This window comes from Triturus cristatus, chromosome 4_1 (genome assembly GCF_964204655.1).
Source record: "Triturus cristatus chromosome 4_1, aTriCri1.1, whole genome shotgun sequence".
NCBI lineage: Eukaryota > Metazoa > Chordata > Amphibia > Caudata > Salamandridae > Triturus > Triturus cristatus.
The window spans coordinates 1,207,721,506-1,207,744,021 of NC_140585.1; the positions used below are offsets into that span (position 1 = coordinate 1,207,721,506).

The following is a 22,516-nucleotide window of genomic DNA, read 5'->3' on the forward strand; positions in this document are numbered from 1 at the left end:
TCAAAATGCAGTAAAAGCTGGCCTGTCACACACTTATGAAAGTGTCGCTAGACTGTTGAACATTGAGGTGGCTACCACCAATGTCAGACAATATACATATAAAAAAAGTGTTCCGGGGGCGCGTGCAGGCAGTACTAATCTACGTTTACAACTTCAGTGAGAATACCTGTGATGCAGAACTATGATTACAAGTAAATACCATTTCCTTCTCTATCGCGAAGAAGGCAGGGGATGACAAGCTGGTACTGCCAAGTTATTTACTTTTCTTTTTGTGTAGAACTGTATAATCCACATTGTTGGACCTCTCTCTTTCAGGTTCACTTTTAACCGGTACAGAAATGTTTTTCCTTTGGTTTCAGAAACAGTTATTTGCTCTCACTTTAAGTCCTCAAGATTACTGGCTCTGTTCCTCTCTCTTAGAATCGCAGTATTCTCTGTGACTGTGTTCTACGATGAAAGGATTGTAGTAGTGGCAGAACAGCGGCCGGACGCATCGGAAGAAGATTCTTTCCAGTGGATGAGCAGAGTGCTACAGGTAATATTTGTGGGGGCAAGTGTAGTGTGTGGAACCTGGGACATAATGTGGAGTTAATTACTTCTAAACTCAAGATGAAAGCAGGCACGTGTGACCGAATAAGGCCACAAGTATATGCTCTGCATTTACTTTGTGCTGACTTGACTTGGAAAGAAACACAAAACAAAGTTACATTTATTGTGCATTTTGTGCTAGATACAGTAAGATAGAATGCAACATACAAGACAATCGCAGTAAAAATAGGAAATGTCATTATGTTCACTTCTACAGGGGAATCAATAAAAGGTATAAAGAAAAACATAACCAAGCAAATTATTAAATACTGGTAAAGGGTCCATTCAGCAAATGGCAGTCCCCCCTAAAGACCAAGAGTAACAGCCCCTTTAACAGCATGGCCTAAGATTTTTTTTGTTGTTGTTGCGAAAATGAAACAATTAGTCATGATCAACAACACCAAATATAAAAATGCAATCTTTAATACGAGTCTGTTCATACTATATAAAATTATTCCTAATTACTTGATTTCCCATACAGAAGGTGATGTATGAAGGTGGCCCAATCTCTAGCACTGCATGTATATAAACGTCTAAAGAATAAAATCATAGACCTGTCACTAAATAGTTTGTAAGTGGGATTGTTAGATTGTACATACCAAGGTGATAGTAAAAATAAATTAGTTGTCCTTTTTCCTTTTCCGTCCAGGCCATTGACGGCATTCATCAAGTAGGGATATACTGCCTGGCTCTCGTTCCAGCCAACACTTTGCCAAAGACTCCACTCGGGGGAATCCACCTATCCCAGACCAAACAGCGCTTTCTGGAGGGAACGTTGCACCCATGTAACATTCTAATGTGTCCTCATACGTGTGTTACCAACCTGCCAAAACCCCGTCAGAAGCAACCAGGTAAGTCCCGAGCTTAATCTTTCAGTTATTTCACCAAATAAGTCACTCTACTTAGATGGATTCTTGCATGTAGCTGGAAAACCTGTAGAATTTATAAATGTGTTCAAACATGTTAAAAAACGAATTCCTGTCCTTGTATGTTTATTAGGTTGTGAAACAGAGTGCGCTCTTGAAATTGTTGGTGTAGTTAAAGAGCTATAAGGAGATATACTGTCCACTAAATTTAAAAAAAATATATTGAGTCGGACTGTTCTAGTAATAGTATGCGGTATGAGCTTCCAATTGGCTTTAATCTCTTCCTCTGTAATTTTTAAGATTGTTACTAGAAATCATTCTTTTTCACAGGTGTTGGCCCAGCCTCAGTGATGGTTGGAAATCTTGTTGCTGGAAAACGGATTGCTCAAGCTGCAGGTCGAGATCTGGGGCAAATAGAAGAAAACGACTTGGTTAAAAAGGTAAGCTGACTCCTTATTGGACCATGTCTCAATTGTAATTATGACAGCCTTGTCAGTAACCTGTGATTTTGCAGCATTTGTTTTACTTTTTTGTGTTTATGGTTACAGCACCAATTTCTAGCAGAAGTCCTGATTTGGAGAGCTCAATCCACCCCTGATCACATACTGTTTGTTCTCCTGAATGCAAAGGTACTGTAATCACCATCAAAAATGCACATGCCCAATTTTATTTTACAGTAATGTTTTGCTATTTTAACAAAGGACACATTTCTGTTACTTTTGCCTTGCACAGCGCTAAAGCTTGTTTTGCAGCATTCAACTAATTCTACCTGTAATCCAGTGAAAATGGCCATCTGAGATTTAAAGACAGATGGCAGATAACTTTAAAATGAACAGAGAGAAGCCTGAGATCTTGCTCATTGGAGAGAATAAATCCTGTTAGTTGTTGAGGTGGTGGCCAAACCGCTAGATACCAGCTCCACAACAGAAAAACTAAGCATTTAATTTGACCGAGAGATATGCTTCAAACCCCAGTTGTAAAAGGTCTATTCAACTGGATTCCTACAAATAATTATACTGCATAAAATCTCACTTTTCTGCCTGCGTCCTAGAATATTTATGTCTTGGGTACATGCATGGTCACACACCTCGACAATGGAAATGCTTCTTGACTTACTGGTTAACATGCTACAGAGTATGGCCATTAGAGTTCTTTGTTGTCTTTTTGATTTTGATCATGCTACTTCAGGCTTTTACTCACTTCTAATAAGAGAGTGCTATTAATTGAAGCTCATAGGTTTTGTCCACTGGGCATTCTATGGTAAAAGACCTGTTTTCCTTTCGTACATAATGGGCACTTATGTCCTGGGAAGCATCTGAGATCTGGAGCACTATTTTTGTCTAAATGTCTGCTGGTACAAACTTGTTCGCTCTGGTGATCGGCACAGAGCACCCAGAGGGGGAGGAGCATTCCAGAGTTTGTGCCTAGCTCTGGAGCGCTCTTTCTCTGAACTGGATAGCGTATGTTTGTAAAGGGCCTGGATCTGCTAGTTTTTGATGTCTCCCCAGTTTTGTTTGTGTTCTATTCATCTCCCTTGAGTAGACCTTGTTTGATTTTTGGCTTCAAGACACCTTAGGGTGAAATTGTGCTCTATGAATAAATACATTATTTGAAATCACTCGATGATAGTAAGGCACTAGTTTTGTTTGTTATCAAATAATATCTGCTCAATTATTTACAGTGAATGGGATTGGTAAAGAACGTAAAGTTAGACCAATATTGCTTATTGACAAATTTATATGTACAAGATTATATACAGCTGCAAGACGCTGGTGCTGGGAGCAGTGGAGATTTTCACCTGAATGGCGAATCAATGCAGATTCTTAACATCAAAAAGATTAGTCCGAGGGCAGATTTGTATTCCAGGAATTAAGATTCTCTTAGAAGCACAGTGGGGTGGACTTTTCAGAGAAGAGATTGCAGTGGATTATAGGCCTGAACTTTATTTGGACTCATGACGGCTTGGGTGTGGTACGCTAATTAAGTTCTGAAGAGCAGAGCAGGATTCACTGCAAGAGGTTCTGGGAGAGATGGGGGTTGTGATGTCCTAATAGACTTTAAAACTGTGGTGAGGACTTTAGAGCATGATCAGACAGCTGACTTTGTAGCCGGCATATAAAGTGATTGTCTGGGAATGTTGAAAAGTGTGTGGGTAGCAAAATTGATGACCTTATTGAGAGGCGAGGGGGACTACTATACAAGGCTAGCAAGGTATGGAAACAAAGGGTGATTAAAAGTAGATTATCTGTGTCTTCAGTAAAACGAGGAAGTTACGGGCCATCTAACTGGTGATGGCCATGAGATAGTTTCATCATGGTAGTTCAAGGGGAAGTGTCATGTGCTAAGGAAAAGCTGAAGAAGAGGACTTCACTGACTGAGCTGGTGTAGAGAGGAGAAATGTGACCAAGGCTGGAGCCATATGGTAAAAATAACAGTTACAGTGAAGATGGGAACACACATCTTAAAAAAAGGAGAACCAGTCAAACAATGTACATATGATTTCCAAATAGTGGCTACTGTATCCAATGGAGAACTTTTAACACTATTAAATGTTATGAAGGCAAGGCAATAAAGCGGATATGGACATATTTCAACTGAAGAAGTTGGCTACTTGTATGAGAACAGTTCTGAAACTGCAGTTCTGCATGCTTTAAAAGTGTTCTGCATTTAGGTGTTTGTCACACAACATAGTTGAGACTTCTTACGCTCTGAATTCAGTGTACATTAATATTGTTTGTGTGCCAGCCGGAGCAGAACTTGTTGCTCTGCAAGTGTGTTTTTGCGTCTCTTAATAAACTATGTTCTTCACAGGGAACTGCTGTGTGCACAGCCACCTGTATGCAGCTGCACAAACGAGCGGAAAAGATAGCAGCGACTCTATGTGAGAAGGGACACCTAAATGCTGGTGATAATGTAGTGCTCCTATATCCTCCTGGTGAGTAACCCCAAGTAGCATGTGCTATGAGTGTTGGTTAAGAATTCAGGCTTTGTTGACAGAGTGTTGCAGGGATTCTGCTCATGCACAGAACTATGCGCAGGAAACCACGACCTCAGTGAATTGCGGTGTACCAAAAACTCACCTCAGTACCCAGAACCCCTATCCGACTAGCAAAAGTGTCTCATTCGTTCTCCGTATCATCTCGAAGCTACCAATGATTAGACAACCCAGAACAAGCGACTTAAGAGTACTCTTAGGAATGGTGGGAATCAGAAACACCTTTTCGTTCTTATTCTCATATCAGTCCACAACAAGAGTAATAAGAGACATGGTAAAGTTTAAAATGTTTATTTTTAACTACGTGTCCTAAGATGCAGTACTTCGGCTAACATAAGCAGACAAATGATTAAAAACAAAACCATCAGCATTGTTACAATACCATAGAAAACGAACGGAGAAATCATATTACAAATGATAGTGGATTAAAACCACCCTCCCTTCACTAGTAAGCTAGTTTTATAAAACTAATAAAAGGTCTCTAGGCTTGAATGGGGAACCCGTTACCGTAAATATCAGCTTAGGTGAATCACATCACTGGATCAGCTCTGCTCTGTGTCTGGAAAAGGTTTCCTCCAAGTGCCTGAATCATGTATGCAAATGCAATATTAAAGGCACCCGAGTTTCAGATATTTGCAGCTGTGTGCGTGTTATGGCTAGAGCGTGGGCCGATCAACATGAATTCAAAAGCATACATTGTTATTTGACCTTGACCGCTTCTGCACACAGTATTCAGACTAAGGGTACGGTGCACGTCTAGGGATGTGAACAACAGACCGTTCTCATGTGAAGAAAAAGCAAGCAAGCAGTTCTTCTTGTAATAACAGCTACCTGCAGTGTCGTGTGCAAAAGCAGCAAAAGTGGCAAGATGGCGTTTTACATCTATGACGCTTATGCTAATATAGCAATGTGTGTACATGGAACTCCGTCTCCACTACAAGAGGTCATTGTTCTGTAACCGTGTGACTTCACAAAAAAATTTGCAAACACTTAATGGTTCATCCCGAATGGTATACTGATGCTGGGCCCAAGAGCCAAATTACTTTAAATTTCAGTAAAAAATGCAGGGCTAAAAGACCAATTCATATGCTATTATGAGCAATTGTTAATAAATTAGCAAAATTCATCTACAGCCGCCTACATGTTTCAGGTTGGTATTGTAGTTCAGCATGTGTTGGATTGGGAGTTGAATTACTTCAACACATAGTTGATTTCCCATGAGTGCCTTTTGTGTTCAGGAGTATTAGGAATTTGTCGTCATACGAAGAAATAATTTCACAGGTGACAAGACACCTCTCTGCGCAAACAGAGAAAGATCTTAAGCCCTGTTTTATTGTATTGTTTTGCATCATTTACATGTGAATAGATTAATGAATTGTTCATTGTAGGGTCGGTGAAGAAAATGGCCAATGGTATATAGCCTGCCCAGGAGAAGGCAAATCAATCAAACCTGTCATTACACTTTATCGAAAGAAGTATCAACGTATAATTAAGAAAGGTTCTAATGTGGCCTAAACACACTACATATGCTGGTGTTTTGCCTATACATGTTTAGCACACCAATCTGTGGAATGTTTTACAATTTGTAAGGCTTATATGCCAACTCACGTGACCAGCCTTCAATACACTCACTGAATATCTCTCTTAATTTGTTCAAAGCCCCTCACAAAATTTTGGACATTGGCATCCATATCTGTAAGCTTTTTAGTGTTTGTTCAGAGATTATATAAATTGTCTAATTGAGCCTTACATTAAATGAACTGTGCATCCCACAGGTGAATGGTACAGTATCCTCTAAAGTATTGCCCTTGCTCCTTTCAGCAGAGGCTGTTGGTTATTTACACTGTTTACAGTGCTGTGTTTTGTTTTCCTCACAGGAATTGAGTTGATTGCTGCTTTTTATGGCTGCCTCTATGCTGGATGCATCCCTGTAACAGTACGACCGCCCCATGTACAAAACCTCACAGCCACTCTGCCTACCGTCCGCATGATCGTAGATGTAAGTAAAAAGGCCTTGACAATATTTGTTCTTAAATTTTGACCTTGTACCGGTTGTTGGCAAATTGGGTAATGTGAAACTGCCTGCATTTACATGGAAGTTTGCTTTTTTCTGAACAATTGTGATGGAAGTGACATTTAGCAAAAGTACAGGAGATAGTGACTGAGACCTTATTTATCATTACTCAGCATTCTTGCTCTCCCTCCTCCAGACTTGTTTGGAACACACTAAACAAGTCTGGGGTAAAAAGCTTCCCATAAAATGCTGTCACTTAAAAAAATATATTGTTCCAAAGGGAACTCAGGGTTTAGCGCCACCTTCCCATGTCCCATACCTGTGCATCATCAACTGTCATTACGTTTGTATCTTTCTGCCTGTGAGCCGGATGGAAGCAATGACTCCTTTTGATGTCTCACCTTCGTTTTTTCAGTCATTTCGCCCTGGAAGGTTTTTTTTGCATTTTGTTTTTGCGTTGATTGGCTACAAAAATGCTTGCCTTGCATATGGTGTTTAAGAGTGACTTCAGGCAGTGCATACTGTGCAGTGTACCTACATTTCTCGCTTGTGAAATAGTCCTGTGGTGAATTCCTGATCTTTTGTGAGTGAATCTGGCTGATGTCACTGGCGCTCAGACTATGGAATTTAAAGCTGGGTCCAGTACAGCGGCAGCCTGCATCTTATATTTAGGTCATAGGCATTTTGGACCGATTGTGATATCTGTTTCAGCATTAAGCAAGGGTTATGTTGTGTATGTTAATATCCCTGTTCTGGGTTCCTCAGCAGGAAGTTCAGGATGTGTAACTACATACGTACATACATCTGAGAAGTACCTCCTGGTGAGAAAGCAAACAACTGAAAGACTTGGGTTCTTCTAGTAAAATATGATCAGTTCAGTCCTGATAAGTTTATTACATTAATTCAGGAGCACTCATGACTTTATCTGGCTCCACCGGCCAAATCCCACCGGAAGATTGATAGGCCACAAACAAAATCTTTCTGTATGAGGTTGAGTCTGACTTTCTCTAACGTCCTTCTACATCCATACCAGTGATGCTGGGGTCCAGTGCTGCTTTGCCTGGTAACCAAAAAAAATCAAGGCGTCTTGCTGGTATCTAAAATAAAATCCTACCGTTTGTCAGATATTTTTAGTGATTTTCTCATTTACATTTAAACATGGCAGAATATATCAAATCTACTTGTAACACCTATTGTTGGCTGTTGCCCCTCCCCTAACCTAATGTCTTTCCGATTGAATAGTTGACTCTTGGCCCAGAGATTCTCCTGTGTGTCTGTGGTCATCCACTAATCCTGTAGTCCAGTTATTCTGACTGAGCACATCTGTTTATCCCACAAAGGCGCTCGGTTTAAGAAGGTGGTGCGTGTGACCTCCAGTGATGGCGTGTGCCTTGCTTGGCCAATCCAGTGCCTCTGCCAAGTTGCTCCCGTCAACAGAGTCTATATTATCTTTCAGGACCTGACTCTGATCTTATGAAAGAGCATAGTGCACACTAAAATAATAATGGGGATGGCTTGCCTTGCTCCCCCCTCACTATCCTGATGATGCCTTCTACATTGATTTACAGAATGCCAGTGGACTTGATTTCTCACAAGAGAAAGCTTGACTCACTGCTTAGTCTCTTTCTGCGTTGGGACTTAGAAACTTTCTGACTTTTACTGGGATCAATCTAATTAATGTATTTGACCAGGGCTCCATCATAACTAGTCCCACATCGAGCCTAAGCCCAGCCTAGATCTTCCATAGACTATCATGAGCAATGCATGCTTTTTGGCATAATTTTCACTGATATAAAATTGTTCTCTTTATTTTAAATTTGTTTGTGAAGTTTTATTGTGTTTTACGTGTCTACTGCTTAAAAACTTGATACATGACCTCTGATTAAATCCTGTCTGCTTTGTGTCACGTTTCCAGGGATTAAGCACAGGTTTATTTTATAGGTCAAACCTAGAGGCAGTGCGCATGCACTGTTCTGCGAGGCATGCTGTAATCTCTCTGTGTTGTTTAAACTCCCACCACACGCCCCCAGCTTTTCATTGATTGCTTGGTCCGCCTTTATAATTTCCATCGTTTTCGTTGGTGAATAGAGTACATTTGTCCCACCTTCTGGCTGTTTTGTTCCTGCCCTGCGGACTGCCCCTGCTACATGGATTCTTTCGATATGGGCCATATGTTTTGGTACGGGCAATGCTTTTTTTTTTGTCTTGGCCTGTTTTGTAACTTTCCTGTTCGTGTTTTTGCTCCCGCCCCCTCCGTTGTCCGTGTCCACTTTGCTCCCGCCCCCCCCCTCTCCCATTGTCAGTGTTCACTTTGCTCCCTCTCCCCTCCCGTTGTCCTGTTCACTTTCTGGTGCCTTTCTTCCCGCCCCCTCCTGATGCCGGTGTTGTCTTTCTTCCTGCCCCTTTCCCGTTGTCTGTGTTGTCTTTCTTCCCGCCACCCTCTGCCGTACTTTCTGTTGCAGCGAGTAGCAAGGGCACTGGTGCGTGCATGTGAAATGGACCACTCTAATAAACTTATTTGTTAGTAAAAACACCAATACTCAGTGTTCCTTCTGCCTGGAAAATCCTTTGTGTAGCAAAATGAGGAGTGTGCGTCACTGCGCTTTTAATAAAATCAAATTTCAAGCGTGAAATTGAGCTTAATGTTAAGCTAGAGGTTGAGGGTGTGCACGTCACGGCGCATTTAATGAAATAGTTATAAAGATCGCTTTAAGATGCGCATATAGCCAGACTCAAAACGAAAGGTGTGCTAGTCACCACTCCTTTAATACAGAACAGAAGATAGCCTTTAAGGTGGGCGCATCACTGCGCTCGACTTGCGTTGAGGCCAGAGAACACAATCGACATTTTCAAGATGAGCGGGTCATTGCGCTTCAATGAAAGAATCCTGTCGTGCTGCAATGTCTGAGTTCTAGCGTCTGTAGCTTGGAAAAAAGCAGTATTCCAGCGTTGGCAACACAACGTCCGAGGTACAGCTCGTGAGTAACATTTTGAAAGATGCCAAACCTCAGAAATTAATTTGTTTTTAAGCGAGCTGCCAGGAGAAATGAATAAAATGAGTGACACCAATCCAAATAGCATGCGCAGGGTCTCAAAGCAGACGTAGTATAGGTTCAAAGCAAGCAAGCAAAGGTGAAATCAAATCCAAGGGTCCCCTCTGTTAATCTTTCCAGAAATAAATAATCCTCGCAAAAGTCACCAGCAATGTGGTATCCAGGGTTAATATTAATCCATGAGTAATAACCAAAGTGTGACCAGAGGTCGTAACACACCAAAGAAGCAAGCTGCACCAGGAGACAACTGGCAAGCCTGGAGCTTTCTTGAACAGTACCATTCCAGTCTCCTAGACAACCATGGACAACTCACTAAACAGCATGCACCTAAGCATAGTTACAATAGAACATAGAGTAAACCGGTCTTTAAATATAAACATACCATAAGTCTATTATGAAGTGCTTCCTAGTGAACCCCCTAACGTCGCCTGCAGCCTCTGAGTGTAGGCCCCTCAACTGCAAATGTTGCCCGACGGAGAAACCTGACCCCCAAAGACCCTCTGCACCTGCACTCCCCGTCCCGAGGAGAAGAGGACCAAAGTTGTCCCCACTTCCCCCAACATTGCTAGAACTGAAGCCACTTGTGGGTTTCACCGGACTAACCTCTCAGTCGCCCCTGCAGCCTCTTTGTGACGGGACCTTCCCCATTGCTTTGCATTGGGCATCCGTCACTGTTAACACCACTTCACCCGGCTGCCCTAGTACCGCTGGACATGACATGTTGCTGCTGCTTTGGACCTTGCCCTGTACTCACCTTTGATCCAAGACACTGGTCCCTTAAGTCACTCACAAGAACTGATAAACCGCATGTGATTTTCCTTTCACAGGTTAACATTGCAGATCTTAAAAATTACACTGTCGACTTTTTGAACTGAAAAGATTTATAATTTAAAAACGTACTTACCTGAACAATTTGCTTCTGGTGCCTAAACATATATAAAGATAAGTTCAAATTTAAAAATTGTTGTGGATCTCCTTATTGAGTCATGTGTCTGATTTATTGACTATTGTGTGTATTTCTGGCTATCCTGCACTCCTCTGTGATAAGCTTAAAGTTGCTCGACCATACTACTCCTAGAAGAGCACCTTAGGATTGGCATGGCAAGCCCCTGTCCACTTATAAAGAACCCAAGGACTCTTAACCCAATATATCTCATTTTGATATAGCATGTAAAAAGCCAGCTTCCTACAATACAGTAGAGGATTTTGATTGTCATCAAAGGTGTGTAGTAACAGAATTCCTAACAAGCATTTGCAATGCAATAGGTCTTGCATAGTTTTTAGAGTTAGAGCTAATGACAGTGTCTTTTACCTGTGTGTTTTGGTTTGGAGTATAGTGGATGTATGAACATAGACGCAGCACTGCCTAGAGGACTTAGAATGAGGAATTACCGTTGAGACCCGAGAAGCAGGTAGCAGCACTGTGTAGAGGACATAGAATGAGGGATTATCAATGGGACAAGAGAAGCAGCTATCAGCACTGTCTAGAGGACTTAGAATGGGGAATTACTGATGAGATCATAGAAGCAGCTATAAGTATAGCTATAAGTATTTAGTGATGCAGCACTATTTTTTAATACAAATTAATCACCTTTACATTTGATATAAAAGCAAAATGCCTCAATTGCAAGGCCCACTGTGCCCTCTACAAGTAAACGATCCAAACAAAACACGCTGCTTATTCTGAGAATTCGAGGTAGTCATAAACAGAGTGCTTCACTGCTCAATGTTTGGCACAGTAAATTTTGCAATTTTCATACTATAAGCAGTTCCTCCAACAAAGGAATGCTGATCCAACATTCGTGACGAAACTTTAAAGTGCCAAGCTGATTGGTTAAAGCACTTTGATATCTTTATTTGCGCTATACAAAAATACAAAAAAATAAAAAGAAATGAAAGGAGAAGTGCTTGCATGTTTTTGAGGTGGCAGAGCGAAACTGTGCACTCTGTAGAGTGATTCAATAAAGCATGTTTGTATATGAGGGCGATCTGGCTGGGGTTGATTGGGAGGGGGAAGTGGCGACAGAGGACAGAGGGAGTGTAAAAGAAATGTTGGAATCCTACCCCAACACAGATTCCAGTGTTGAATGCAGGATTTCATGTCCCGGGGGCTCCTCTAGGGATCCCCCCTATGTTCCCGGTACCAGCCTTTCAGGGTCTAACAGCAAGCTAGTGCTGCCTCCGATCACAGACACAATTATGCCCTGCTATTGCAGAGCTGAGTCGAGCAGGGGAAGGTAGAACAATAGGTTTCCTGTCACAGAGAGGTGTGACCACCTCCCAGAGATGACTTAGTGGATTGGGCTGGGGTGGGGGCACTTGCCAGCGCCACCAGAAGGGCACATTTGGTGCCCTCCTTGCATACTCCAGTTGGCCAGTTCAGGGAGCTGTTGGCTCCCGCTCTGGCACGAAACTGGACAAAGGACACATGAGTATCCTTCCTTCTGTCCAGCCCCTCCTCTGGGAAGGATCCTTGAATTTTCCTAACCCTTTCCTTTGGGTAATTAAGGGCTTACCTGTGGGTAGCTCTTCAAATTCGTCATGGAACAAAATTCAGATTCGAAACAACTTCAACCGTCTCGGCACCTTAGACTTAGTTGGACTTCGCCTGGAACCGAGACTGCATCAAGGAAGACTCCTGGTTTCGTCGTCCTGCCAGTCTTCTGTGTCGCCTGTGCTTCATCCAGGTTTTTTTCCAGGCCTGTGGGCATCAAAGACACCCAAAGTAATCTCCCTTGTAGTAAAGGAGTCACGCCCCTGCATCGGCAGGAACTGGAACGAAGCTGACCGGTCTGCTGCTCCTGAGGGCCCACAGACTCCGGTAAGCTCAAACACATGTGGTGATTCTGCAACTCCCTCTAGGCATGCACTGTCTTCTCAGCAAGTTTGAGGCCAGTATCCCTTGTCGGAACCTCTGGAACAGAACCTCTGTGCACTGCTTCTATTTGCCGCTGCCAAGGCTTGTTAACTCTGTCTTCCAGAGATCTTTGGTCTACAAGAAGCTCCAGCCCCCAGCATCTCTTGCTACCAAGATCGTCATCCTCAATGCAACCTCTGCACCTTGGGCCTGCATCTTTGGTGAACTGCTCGAGGTCCTCTTGCGGCTCCTTTGTCTTCAGCCTGTGAGTCCTTTTGACGGTCTTCTTTGGCTTCAGTGGGCTCTCCTGCTTGCTCAGGCCCACTCCAATTCTACTGCATTTTGAGAGTCCCCTGGACCTTGCTGCTCCCAACGTTGCACCTCATTTGTTTACCACATCTTTTGCTGCTGCCAAGGCTTGTTGTTTCTCCCGCCGGACACCAACCCCATGGTTTTTGATTTCCAACGTGAGAGAGCTCCTGAATGGGACCAGGTCTTCCACAGTGTCGCCTGGTCCTCACAGCTGCAGCGACAAGGTCACCGTCAACTCTCCTGCATCTTCCGTCATTGGTGTTCCATGCCTCCTGGTCACTCCCGAGTGGCATAAACTCCGTAGCCTCTGCTTGCAGGTACTCCTCTTCAAGAATCCATCCTTGAGTTCCACTGGACTCTTTCACCTTCTCCACCAGCGCCATCTTTACTGAAGTCCTCCATTGTGGGTTACGGCAGTTTCCAACGTCACTTCGCACTGATGCACTTGGCTTCTTTGGAGTAGTTAGCCTGGTTCCTGCGGTAAACATGGGTGGGGTGACTCTCCAACCTTACATCTTCCACGGGGTTTCTTCAGGGTCCACTGGGAAAAGGTCCTTCTTCTTAAAAACTGCAACTGTGATTTTCCCATTGACTTGCATTGAGTATGCAGCTGTGGCTCCTTAGGTCCCCAGCTCTTATGAGTCTTCTGATTCAAGTTTCGACTTTGGTCGCAGTTCTCATTCCACTTCTTTAGTAAATGGTTTGGTCTCCCCCTGGAGACCACTGTGTATTTGTGCTTACCGGTTTCCTTTTAAAATATTGTGTCTGTTGTGTTGATATCAACAGGCAGGAGATATACCAATATGTTAGTGGGGGTGTATAAGAAATATAAAATTTTTTATAACTAACCTGTGGTTTTTATTTTCCGTTTAACCTACACTAAATGAATAGTTCTGGTAAAACAAGCTGCTTAACACTCCTTCTGGACTAAGCTGAAGGCCGCTTTACACAACTACCACTTAGAGAGCTTTCTATGGTTGCCTAAGACCACTAAAATGACCATAAGGGTTGGCTGGATTAGTGCAAGATGCTTCACTTAATAAGTGTGTACCATATACTAAGCCAGCCTCCTACAATACCGAAGTTAAGCACGATGGCTTTGAAGAAGAAGAAAAGCTTTGAAGTTCCTTGCTCTGCTCCTTCTGCTGCTACATACTGACTAAGGGGGAGCTGCCATAAAAGAGCAAAACATGCTTTTTAAGGATGCATTAATGTTCAGATGAGCTTCAAATGTTTCATATTTAGATCACAATCCATGTATGTTTTTGCCTTAAGTATCTGTTTTAATTGGTAAGAAAGCGTCCGGTTATATTTCGTACATATGTTGCAATAGCAGCTTTTAAAAATTATATATATGAATTAAAAGCTTCAAACAAAATACCAACTCTTCTTCAAGAATAAAAATGCTAAGCAGGACAAATGATTAACTAAACCAAATGTAACAAAATGTATTATTTGTGAAATCTGGAGTGTTCAGCTAGTTTGTTTTCCTGCAAACTAGGCTACCGAACCCACACTCAAAGGGAAGCAGAGGACAGGATTTTGTAGTGTTTATCTGTTTGAAAGGGAACACGTGATGAGGAAAACCAAACAATGCCACTTTCACAATGAAGGCTTGATTAACTGCAGACTGTCTTAGAGGAAAGCAGTGTCATACATGCAACGATAATTGCATCCAAGTTTATCCCGTCGTACAGAGGCTGACGAGGGGAAAGTGGTGTTGTAGGAAGCTGGCTCTGTTTATGATATTGCCTCTAGGTAGTAATACTGTGCACAGATTCCAGGGTTTCCGCAAATGTGTACAGGGCTCAATGTAAAATCCAAATTGCTCTTACTGGTAGTGTGGGCGAGCAGCCTTAGGCCTAACACAGAGAAGTGTAAGACATATCTGATAGGGACTACTAGCCGCAGATTCCTTAACGTAGAATTATCCCCAGGCCTGAGACTGGACCCGGAAAACGTTCTTGCCCTGCATCTCTGCGCACTGGGGGCAATACCACGCAACTCCGCCCGACGTCTTCCGGGGGGGCGTGACGTCAGCGAGGTCACATAAGCCCCACCCCGGCGCGCCGACGTCCATTTTCTTTTACGCGTGCAATGCGGATCCGGATTGTGTTCCTGTCCTGTTTTCAGGCCTTCTTTTTACGCCTTGCGTTTTCTTGAGAACAGTGTGCGAATGCCTTTGGGCTTCAAGACGTGCTCGTCTTGCGCGTGCCAGATGTCGGCAACGGACCCTCACCCCATTTGTATGTGGTGTTTGGGGGAGCAAAAACCAAAGGAAATGATGGACGGAGTGTTGAACATTGCAAGTACTCACCCCCAGTCAACTGATCTGGGTTTAATCCATCACCGTTCTTTAGCCCACTCTGCCACCCCAGTTCAGACATTTGGGGGAGCACCACGACTCCACGGACTGCGAGGCTTGTTAGCAGATGAAGCCCATGTCCCGGCGGGAGCGCTGGATAAAACTCCTCTCGGCCTGCATATCCAGGTCGGTGTTGTCGCTTTCTGTCCCCTGCGGAAGGGTTTAAGAACCGCCGCCTCCGTCTCCGACATCGTCCCTCTCAGAGGCGGCAAGGGCTTCGCTCACCTGTTGGTAAGTGTCGCAGTTTGTCCCCGAGGCCCGGTCCCCACCCTGTGGGGGGTGAGAGTTCTCCGCGGGTTGTGCGGCCCCGCGCGTCGCCTCCCTACCCGCCGTTCCCCGGCGCGGGGGCGACCAGAGCCCAAATTGAGGCCTATGCGGTGGCCTTGCAGGCCTCTTTGGCTCTTTATCCTCCTCCTCATCTTCCTGGGACATCTGCGGATCCCTTGCCATGTGCGGGGCTTTCCGCGGCGTCGCCGGCGGCTCCGCTGCCGACAGGTTCGGCTTCAGGTTCTGGGGATGTGGTGTCGTCGGGGTGCGGCTCTCTGGGGTTCCCTCCTTCGGACCACGGCGCCTCTGCCTCACCGCAAACCCCCGTGGGGGTCCCTGTGGTGTAGTGGGAGGTTGCTGGGGCTCAGGGCTCGTCCTCGAGTCCCCCTCGATCCTCTGGGCAGGCGTCGGCCTTGTCCGAGGACGAGCTGATGCCGCTCAGGCGCCGGCGGCTGCTGGCCCTGGCGGCGCCGCAGGAGCTGCCTAGAGGCCGGGGCATGTCCCCGGGGCCCCCTCATCTCTCCCTGCAGACGGCTGCCTCGTCAGAGGTCGAGTCGGCACCTTTTCAGCGCTGTTCTTTGGCTGCCCCGGCTCTGACCCCGCCCCGTTCTCCCGCTGCGCAAGTCGTGGCAGAGGTCGTCTCGGCGTCCCCTTTTGCGCCGGTCGACGTGGAGCTGACGCCGGTGGCGGACTCCACGGCGCCGTGCCGGCGCCAGGTCGTTGATTCGTCTTCGGACACCCCCTCTTCTCCAGAGGTTCAGCAACTGTTTGTTTCTTCTCCGGAGACGGGACACCGCGTTGTGGCCTTTTCCCCGGCGTCTTCCAAGGACGGCTCTTTGCCGCCCCCGCGCCCCCAGTCTTCCCCGGAGGCGCCTCAGGTTCCCCACTCGTCGGTCAACCTTCCCCCGTTCCGAGCTTGGCCTTTCCTTCCTCCGGTTGGGCTGGGGGACAGCCGGCTTAGCATACAGCCGCCACCCACGGACGAATTGCTCTCCCCACCATGTTGTCCTACAGAGGCGAGTGCTGCCTTAGCACGGGCTGTCTCCACAGCTGCGGGGATTTTGCGCATGGGCGACCCGGCGGCCCATTTCCCTGCGGATCATTTGCTGGAGGTTCTCCATCAGGGCTCTGGTGGACGGGAGCTGCTTCTTCCCTTCCATAATTCTCTCTTGGGGGCCTGGGGGCATCCTGCCACGGGGAAGCCGGTGCCCCAGCCGCTTCTGCACCGCCACCGTCCTGCTCCGCATGGTCCTGTCTGCCTTTCCTTCCACCCTTATACCAGGTACCCTCTTTTACAGACTGCCTTTCCCTCCTTGCCATCGGTGTTGTCTCCCCATCACGGGAGGCGCTTTGGTTAGATTCCTGGGGGCGCAACATCTTCGCCTCCTCCAGTGCTGCCTTGTGGGCCCTTAACACGCTTTGTGTGTTGGCCAGAGCCACTTCTTGCTTGTGGGATTCGGCGGAGTCCCTTCTGTCTTCCGCTTCTCAGGAGGGTGCCTCTGCTGATCTGCGGCACCATGTGTTGGATGGCCGGGAGCTGGCGGCGTTTATTCTTCGCTCGGCTCTGGACGTTTCTGAGGTGCTTGGTCACACCATGGCTTCTTCATTGGCCCTTCGTCGCCATTTTTTGGCTGAGGGGTAGTGTTTCCCTGAGAATGTTAGGGAGCGGCTGGTTGACCTTCCCTTCGATGGCACTCTTTTGTTGCACGCCCCTGTGGATTCTGCCATTCAGAGGTTCCTTGCGGGGCTTTGTCGTCCTCCCTCCCCCCCCTTCAGTGACCTGGATGTTGGTCTGTGTTCTGGGAGGTGTTCTCCTGTTGTTTTCTGGGGAACGAGTAGCCCCGGTTGTGTGCTCTGTGTGGTTGGTGTACCTTCAGATTCCTTCCGTTGGCCCTTTGGTGCTGGTCAGGCCCTTTTTTGACTTGTGGTTTTGGCTGTTGGTAAGCCTTTGTAGGTCCTGAGATTAGGCCTTCTGTGTCTTCTTTATTGGCTGATTGGCAAGCCGTCTGCGGTTTTCTCCGCAGGTCTTTCTGTTTGTCCTTTGCTGCGGAAATTGTTTCCTAAGAGGTGTTCCCATGTTTCTTGAGATGTAACATACCCTATGTGGGGTAATTGTAGCTATTACATAGCTCTGTCATGTGCTGGGGAGGTGTGGTCGCCCCTTTCGGGCTCCTTGCTCTCCGTGGCGTCACGGTATGGCGCAGGTGCGATCTTCTTGCCGATTGTCTTGTAGCAGCTAGCGTTGCGCCCGGGTCCGTCCTTCTCCTTGTTCGCTACGTCGCTAGACCAGTCTGGCCTGCTGTCTGTGGCATTGTGTTGTGGCGGTTCCGCACTTCTGTCCGGTGTTTTGGCTTGGTCCTCTGTCTGGTGTTCCGGGGGGACTGGCTGTTCGAGGCATATGAGGTGCAGATTACACACTGTGCATAGATCGCCATCTGGTGTTGGGCCCGGATGTTTGCACTTGTTTTTGTCTTGGAAAGTTTTTGGAAGTCACGAGGTATGTGACTCCTCCTTTGGATCATAGTGCGCATGGGCATCGGCTCCATCCTCAGATTGGATGTGTTCTCGCGTTCCAGTTCGGAACCGTTAACGGTTTTCTCTTTCGACGCGCAATCCATTCCTTCTCGACGGTATTGTTTCGATCGCGTTTTCCAATCACACGCGACCCTTCCACTTCGAAGTCTTTAATTCCGGTCGTCGACGAAGGCCTTCGGGCCTACCGGGGCCTCATCTGCGGCTCATGGAAAGGACGCCATTCAAAAAGTGTCCTTGATGTGGGTCGAAGTTTCCCCACACCGACCTACATGAGGTGTGCAACCTTTGCCTCTCACCGGAGTACGAGGCCAGAAACTGTCCAGCTTGCGCCTCCTTCCGCTCCAAAAAGACTATCCGGGACCGACGAGCTCGAAGAACAGTGGCGCGCTCGTCATCTTCGATCCCCGACGACATCTTTCAAGAGGGCGTCGATGTTCCGGAGCAGGGTGGAGTCGAAGAAGCCATCATCAGCGCCTCCGAAGCAGATGATTCCGACGTCGAAGACATCACTCCATTTCAAAGGGCCGTGAGTACAGACGTCGACCCCGACCCACACCCCCCCTCAACACTGTCGAAAAAGGCTTTGGTACCACCTCCACCTTCGGACCCAGGTGCACGCCGAGACACTGCTTCCCATGCCCTGCCTTCGGGCCCGGTAAAGAAGCCTATTAAGCCTTTAGGCGACTCAGGCTCGAGTCAGCCTACTCTCGGTACCGAAAAGCAAACTCAGGCACCGAAGAAAAAGGCGTCCTCGTCCTCATCCACGCCAACCACTGCTTCCTCATCAAAGCACTCGGCGTAGTAGGCTAGCACCAGTTCCTCTGCACCGACAACATCCTCGGAGCCGACTAAAAAACGCCCACCATGTGAGAAGTTGGTATGATGTCACTAGTTCTAGTGTACACCTTATATCAGTCCAAACAACCCTTATGGTGATTGGTTGTAAAGTCAACCTTATAGACCAGCTATCCTAGTGGTAGCATGGACAAGAGCAGTCTTAGGCTAAACTCTGAATGGCATGTGAAGCCAGCTGTGATACCATATATAATCCCTTGAATACCAAATGAAAGGACACCACAACAGATATATATATATATATATAAAATAAAGTGTATTTATTCTAGTCAAACCCTCAGCACTCTTTATGAGATTAGAGGTAAGTACAACAGTCTTATTTAAGCATACATTAAGTCACACAGGTAAGTAATACAGTTAGGCCCTAGGGGCCACGCAAACCATATACTAAAGAAGTGGTATAAGGACCACTGTCACGGAAATAGGATAGGCCTAGGCCTAGGGAATCGCTGGGGCTACACTACACTACCAACAGTTAGGAAGTGGGAGGCCCACGGGATTCAGGTGCAGAGTGGAAACACTCATGCGTAATGCGTATAGTCGATAGAAATAGTACAGTTTTGAAATAAGCAGTTTAAGGACACTTCTGAAGCAGCTAGAGAGTCGAGACTCGGAAACTAGACCCTAGGATAGTCACTACCCTTGTGAGCACCGAAGTACCCAAGTTACCTAGCCCACGGGCTGCGGGTGCATAGGTGTGAACTTGCGTCGGGTTTCGTTGTGGACTTCTATGGATGCCTGAAGGAAAGTTGCTGACAGGCAGGAAGGGACAGAGTCAAGATCACTAGCCAGTGACCACGTGGAACCAGGAATGAACCAGGCGATGTCGTGAAGATTGCAGGTGAAGGGTGAAGCTTGTCGCTGCAGCCACGGGTACCAGGAGACGTCGAGGACGACCAGGACCAGGAGGCGAGCTGTCCCACGAAGGCTCTTGCTGTCGGTGGCGTCGAATTCGAACTAGGACTCACCAAGCCTTGGCAAGCGGAGCCCACGAAGAACGGAGGACTTGCTTCTGGTGCAGACCAGGAAGGTCTGGGGTGCATCTCTTTTGCAAAGCGGGAGCCAGTCTGGAGGAGCCAAACCAGCAGTGAAGATTTCAAGGTGTGTCGTCACGGAGGCCGCTAGCCAACGGGCAAGCAACCGGACAGACGCGGCAAGCAGGAACATGCAGAAGGGCCCCATGCAGGACTCATGGAGTGTGGGGGGCTGATCTTCGGTACAGATGGTGCTTGGGGTTGGGGCTTCTCAATCCCTGGTGCACAACTTCGAGGGTACCTCAGAAGCTGCGCTGGAAGATACTCGCCACTTTTCCCAGGTAGCCGGTCCCACGTCTCTCGTCGCCTCCACGGATCTCAGCTCGGCTGTGGATGTGGATCAGGGTCGGAGAAGTCTGGAAGTCAAGGCTCTGGTCGGGCTCTGCAGTCGGTCCCTCGTAGAACTTCAGCAAAGGGTAGTCTCTTGATGGTGCCTGTTTGCACAGGGTAGCCACTCCTTGGCCACAAGGGAGATTCTTCAGTCTTCTTCTTTCGTCGAATGTCGAAGGTCCAGAGTTTCTGTTCAAGTTGCAGGTTCAGGATAATCTAATCTCCTGGGGCCCAGCTACCACTCTTATACTAATCTGGGGGGCTGGGTTGCCTGCTAGGTCATGCCTTATGGGTGGGACCTGGGAGAGGGGTGGTTACACCCCCTTCCCTTTGTCCAGTTTCGCGCCAGGACTGGGGCTGGTGTGCCCCAGCACCGGTTTGAACTGGACTATGCATGGGACACCTTGTGTGCCCCAGGCAGTGTCTCGTTTCATTCATCCCTCCCTGCCCCAATACACTAAGGCCTGTCTGGGGTGGTGCTCGCGGATGTATGTCGTTACAACGCACACTTTTACAACGCATGCACTTACGACGCATTTTTTACAACGCAACATCCATTACAACGCATTCCATTACATAGCATGACACTACAACGCATTTTTAAAAACTACCTTTACAACGCATTCCATTACATCGCATACTACCTTTACAACGCATACCATTACAACGCATAATATTAAATTGCATTTAAGGTAAGTATTAGATAGTATAGGGGTAAAAATTACTATTCTAACTCCAGGGGGTGCAACAGTAGGGTAAGTGTTGGATAGTATAGGGGTAAAAATTACTATTCTAACTCCAGGGGGTGCAACAGTAGGGTAAGTGTTGGATAGTATAGGGGTAAAAATTACTGTTCTAACTCCAGGGGGTGCAACAGTAGGGTAAGTGTTGGATAGTATAGGGGTAAAAATTACTATTCTAACTCCAGGGGGTGCAACAGTAGGGTAAGTGTTGGATAGTGTAGTGTAATATTATGCGATGTAATAGAATGCGTTGTAAAGGTAGTTTTTAAAAATGCGTTGTAGTGTCATGCTACGTAATGGAATGCGTTGTAATGGATGTTGCGTTGTAAAAAATGTGTTGTAAGTGTAGTGCGTTGTAAAAGTTGCGTTGTAAATGTTGTTCCCCGGTGCTCGCACCTCCCAAGGCAGGAAACCTATTGTCCAAGCCTCCCTTGCCGGGATCACTCCCAGCAGCAAGAGGTCAGACTTGTGTCGTGGCAGCAGCATCCATTTTGTGATGCTGGGGCTCTGGTTAACTTTAACCGGGTAAGTAGGTTACAACATGTCTTCTCCCTCTAGAAGGGAGGGATAATATCCTCATCCCCAGAAATGGGATGGGGGTATTATTCCAAAGTGTTAGACACCTTACACGACATGTTTTGATAAAGCCAAACCATAGCTACCATAACCGTTTAAGATTGTAAGGTACTTTAAGAGTATACGGTAGGCTATATCATAGAACAGCTATAAGGACATGGTTCCGAAAGCTGCAGACAGGCTCAGCTCATGCTAGAGCACCATCTCACATGTTACCAAGCACTCTGCCTCCAGGATTGTTAAGGCCTGCCATAGGAGTGGCTGATAGGTACACATGTGTCTATACGTAAGATAGGTATAGGAATACTACACCTAAGCAAGGGGTGATTACACGACCTTGCCCCAGCTGAGGGATCAGCCAGTTGTCATAATGGAAGGCCAGGCCAGGCCAGGGGTGGCATAATACATGCTGCAGCCCCTGGTAGGCCTAGGGTACACCTATGCCCTGGGTACCTAAGGTACACTGTACAGGGGCCAATAAGGTGATCCTATCCAAATGGGTTATGCACCTAAAGTACATAGTATCAATTTAGAGAGAGAACAGCAGGGCTGTGGGTCTGATTAGCAGGCCCACAGCCACATCTAAGTCGAAAACCAGCAAAGCAAAAGCAAAAAGTGGGGGTGAACATAGAAAGCAGACCCTACTCTCCTACACACCGAAAGGCCCCGATTCTTTCAAGCCAAAGACCTCTGAACCGAAAAAACAGCAACCGGATCCAACTGATAAAGACACTTCAAAACTACACGGTTCCAAGCCTAGAACAGCTATCGAGTCGACGCCGAAAAAACTTACGGCACCGAAGCCTTCGACTCCGAAGGATCTGTCTCCCACAGATTAACTGTTTCGTCCATATCCTACCCAAAAGACTCTAATGAAGGATCCTAAGACTGGTCATCTACTGCTCAGCATCAAGAAAAGACCACTGGCAAAGCCTGCGCCCGCACCGCCACCAAAGAGAGACTTTGGTATCTCTCCATTAAGGATCCCTTCTCCTCTTCTTCCTCCTCCTCCTGCACCGCCACACCGCTCTCTCACCCCATCACCTGAGGGCTACTTGGAGCTTGAAGATCTGAGGAAGCGAGCTAACAAGCCTTTGCAACAAGTCGATGCCGTCCACAGGGGTTC

The 22,516-nt window shown here is 46.5% G+C and overlaps 1 protein-coding gene across 2 annotated transcripts in view; it reads left to right on the top strand.

Moving 5' to 3' along the window:
* The window catches only part of DIP2B (DIP2 acetate--CoA ligase B (putative)), a 768,291-nt gene that overhangs the window by 531,626 nt on the left and 214,149 nt on the right, over window positions 1–22,516 (top strand). For both annotated transcript variants that reach the window (XM_085654541.1, XM_085654539.1), the window contains exons 22-27: window positions 421–535; window positions 1,238–1,439; window positions 1,785–1,894; window positions 2,003–2,083; window positions 4,266–4,389; window positions 6,327–6,448. In XM_085654541.1, the coding sequence (XP_085510667.1) occupies window positions 421–535; window positions 1,238–1,439; window positions 1,785–1,894; window positions 2,003–2,083; window positions 4,266–4,389; window positions 6,327–6,448 (754 nt within the window). The remainder of the gene's footprint in view (window positions 1–420; window positions 536–1,237; window positions 1,440–1,784; window positions 1,895–2,002; window positions 2,084–4,265; window positions 4,390–6,326; window positions 6,449–22,516) is intronic.